At 32.1% G+C, this 3,341-nt stretch overlaps 1 protein-coding gene across 1 annotated transcript; it reads right to left on the reverse strand.

The window, feature by feature from the left end:
- Positions 1–973: 973 nt before the first annotated feature.
- Positions 974–3,258, reverse strand: LOC111376293 (bidirectional sugar transporter SWEET17-like). The gene is made up of 6 exons (XM_022999246.1): positions 3,185–3,258; positions 3,061–3,097; positions 2,722–2,932; positions 2,163–2,324; positions 1,545–1,664; positions 974–1,243 (listed from the first exon to the last, which is right to left on the reverse strand). The coding sequence occupies exons 1-6, from the start codon at positions 3,216–3,218 to the stop codon at positions 1,085–1,087; spliced, it is 723 nt and encodes a 240-aa protein (XP_022855014.1). The 5' UTR covers positions 3,219–3,258; the 3' UTR covers positions 974–1,084.
- Positions 3,259–3,341: the final 83 nt, after the last annotated feature.

Raw genomic sequence — 3,341 nt, forward strand, 5'->3', positions numbered from 1 at the left:
CACACCACACTTCTCCATATACTCCCAAAATGAGTCAAATCATTCTTAATCAATTATTGAACCGCGTTTTTGTTCAGTATCTCTAAGAACAAGAAAGGGATCAATTAGTTCGTTCGAAATTAAAGAACCACCTAACACATGCCACTCATATGCACCCAACATGTTTCTTGCCTTGACTCCCACCGCTTCTCGACTTGGTTGATCTAACAAGCCTCTGATTTTTGTATATAATTAGTCGATTCACCAATAATATTTTTATTAAGTCCTCAGGGCAAATCGAAGTTGTGAGCTAAGCTTGATATGTAGACAAGATGATCGATGTGGTAGAGAAGTCAATGAAAGGATGACACTGATCAATGGAGCCCACCATAATAACTTGAAAAAGAGTTGATTGTATCACATTGAGCATCTAATAATGTTTTGCACAATAAATTTTACTTCGTATAATTTTTACCTTGTAATATAATATTACATAATTGGTCATACAAATGGAAGTGTATAAGACATTTTTTTTTTTTTTAAATGAATGTCTCCTCTTTACCCGTATAAGATTTTAGATGTGATTTGAGATGGTATTAGATCAAGTAAATATTCTAGATTTAAATCTCGCTTTTATTCATTTATTAAGCCTTCTTTGAAAAATTTATAAATGGTATATAAGAGAAATAATACTTGGTTGTACAGAATGAGTGGATAATAATAAATTGTAATTATGAATATAGAATTGAAATTAATGTTTAACATTGGCTAAATTTATAAACTTGTACCAAAACGGGGGAATTTATAGGCTCATTTGTCATTTATTAGAATAACACACATAGACAAATCTTCGGATAGGAATAGGATATGATTGTGCATGTCGAGCCTTTTAGGTGTCATATTTTGGCCAAGTTTACCTAACTACATACAAGGTACCCGTGAAAGCCCTGACCGTGTGGTCACACTAAATTCATTTGTGATGTGTAACCTGAGATGTGTTGAAAACTAAAAGCACACGTTGTCAATCAATTTAAAATTTTCAAATGAGATGATCATCATTATTCTCATATAATATAAAATTTGTTCAAATTACATTCTATTACTTCTAAACTTGATTGTTGCAGTCAACTTCTTGTTCTGAAGGTAGAATAAGGGGTTCATGTTGCCCTTTCTCCTCCAATGCGCCCACTTTATGTTTTGATGGATACATATAATAGAGGACTAATTGTGCTGCTCCCAGTACAAAACCCGACCCATTTGATACCTGTAAACATTACAATAAATCATTAAAAAAAATTACTATAATTATTCATCCCCGTTGAAAGTTGGAAACTTTAATAAGGAAAATTCGACAGGTCTTGTCTTCCTTAATTCCCTTTATCCGACAACTGATATATAACATGTCTTGAGCTTAAAACAATTGGTTTCTTATCATGGGTTTTAATAGACATTGTACGTTTTTTAAACTATCATTTTGTATGATATTTACGAAATTTATTGACTATTCGATTGCAATTATATGTGCACACTAAAATTATAATTGTGAATAAATGTAAATTACTTACTCCGATGAAATAATCGTGCACTAATATTGCATAAATCGTCCAGATGGCTCCATTTATGCAAATGGAGAATGAGAGGGAAAAGGGTAAGTACTCGGCACTTTTTGTTGTCACCACTCTACCCTGAAAATATCAAAAGCTAACAATGAATTAATAAATTTTCATACGAAATTCGTTGAGGATATACATATAAATGAATACATTTAAGTGCAGTTAAACCACTCAAGATATCAAATGACGTGATTCAATATATTATAAAAAATGACAAAGATCTCATTATGAAAATTTCACATGTTTGTCTAATGAAAAATGAAATCAATTATAAAATTCAGTACTATTTATTCGCACGATACTATTTCTAATGTTCGCCAGTGAGGATATTTGTGTACTAGAGGGTGGAAGATTAGGTAAAGAAGAAGAAGAAGCAAGCTATTCTTGAAAATGAATTACTTATAAAACATCACTATTAATTGATATGATATGAAAGGATGATGACAATGAAAAAGAGTGAGACATTTTAATGCAATTTGTTCCTCGAGCCTTGTACATAATTTTGCGTCAGTCTATCAGATTACAGCTATAGCAAGTTGCGCTTTCGCTATTGAGAACGTAGTTTCTTACCATTGCGGCTAAAGGAGAGCCGTATGTAATGATATTCAGGCCAGCACACAGAAATCCTAAAGTATTAATCTGTGCTTCCTCTTGCAGAGTTAATCTAGTGATTAAAATAGCTGCAACCGGAAAACCGACGTCCAAAATCGCTGCCATAGCCATGGTTTTAGCCTTGAATATCAAGAAAAAGAAAAATTAGTAGAGAAATTTATATTAAATTCCAGGATCTAAACTAGATTTGATAATTTATGGATGAGTTCTAATTGGTTAAGAAGTCAGAAGTCAAAAAATTTGTTACATTATAACATAATCAAACTTTCATTGACAAGAAACTAATGCAAATTTTGCTGAATCAAGAATCAAGTTTGTATCTCGAAAATCTCAGCTGAAAAAGTTTAAAATCTGGTAGTTCTTATTCAATGCAATTCAAAAAAGGAAACTTATTTTCTTCCAAGAAAGTAGATTCAGAATCAAAATAAGAGGTTTTGTTCCTAATTTTTTTGGAAAACGTCGTCTTATAATCTGAAACCCTTTAATATCATAACTATTTCGATAATGTAGGGCTTACCTTCATCTTTGTAGGAGCAAAAAGGAGAAACAAAGCAACATATACACTTTCAATAAGAATGCCAAATCCATTGACTGTGGCAACAAGTAATCCATCTGGTTTTTTGATGCCATAGTAAGTCCAAAGGCATGAACTCAGTAATGCACAAACATATGGAAGGCTGTCATATTTTTCGGTGGACTTGTTCTTCACCACCTTCAAGAATGTACCTCTGCATGAATGGACAAAATTTCAGATCAAGAGATGGACTATAGTCCAGTTTTAATCCTTTTTTTCTTCGGTAATAGAATCCATATATATACCATCGTATGTAAGGTAATTAAAGTAACAAGAACTCACATCGGCGAGAGAAATATCATCAGTGAGGTGACATTGCCTGAAAACGTAACGAGAAGAGAAGAATTATCATTATGTTTGGGCAAATTATACTAGCATAATGAACAAGAATGAAGTTTCTGATTACCTGAAACTCCAAAGAAGAAACTGATCAAGTCCATGATTGGTTTAAGGGAAAATAATGAACCACAAAGAGGAGATTGAGATATTTATATTTGGATTTTTTTTTTGTTTTTTAATATTACTATTATTATTGTCATTTTTATTTTTTCCGCCGCCGGGAT

Source organism: Olea europaea, chromosome 2 (genome assembly GCF_002742605.1).
Source record: "Olea europaea var. sylvestris chromosome 2, O_europaea_v1, whole genome shotgun sequence".
Classification (NCBI taxonomy): Eukaryota; Viridiplantae; Streptophyta; class Magnoliopsida; order Lamiales; family Oleaceae; genus Olea; species Olea europaea.

Coding starts and splice junctions, on each gene's coding strand:
- LOC111376293 (XM_022999246.1), bottom strand. CDS start 3,218: ATGGACTTGATCAGTTTCTTCTTTGGAGTTTCAG. Junction 2,325..2,721: donor TTGCTCCTACAAAGATGAAG/GTAAGCCCTACA, acceptor TTGATATTCAAG/GCTAAAACCATGGCTATGGC. Junction 1,665..2,162: donor GCTCTCCTTTAGCCGCAATG/GTAAGAAACTAC, acceptor TGATATTTTCAG/GGTAGAGTGGTGACAACAAA.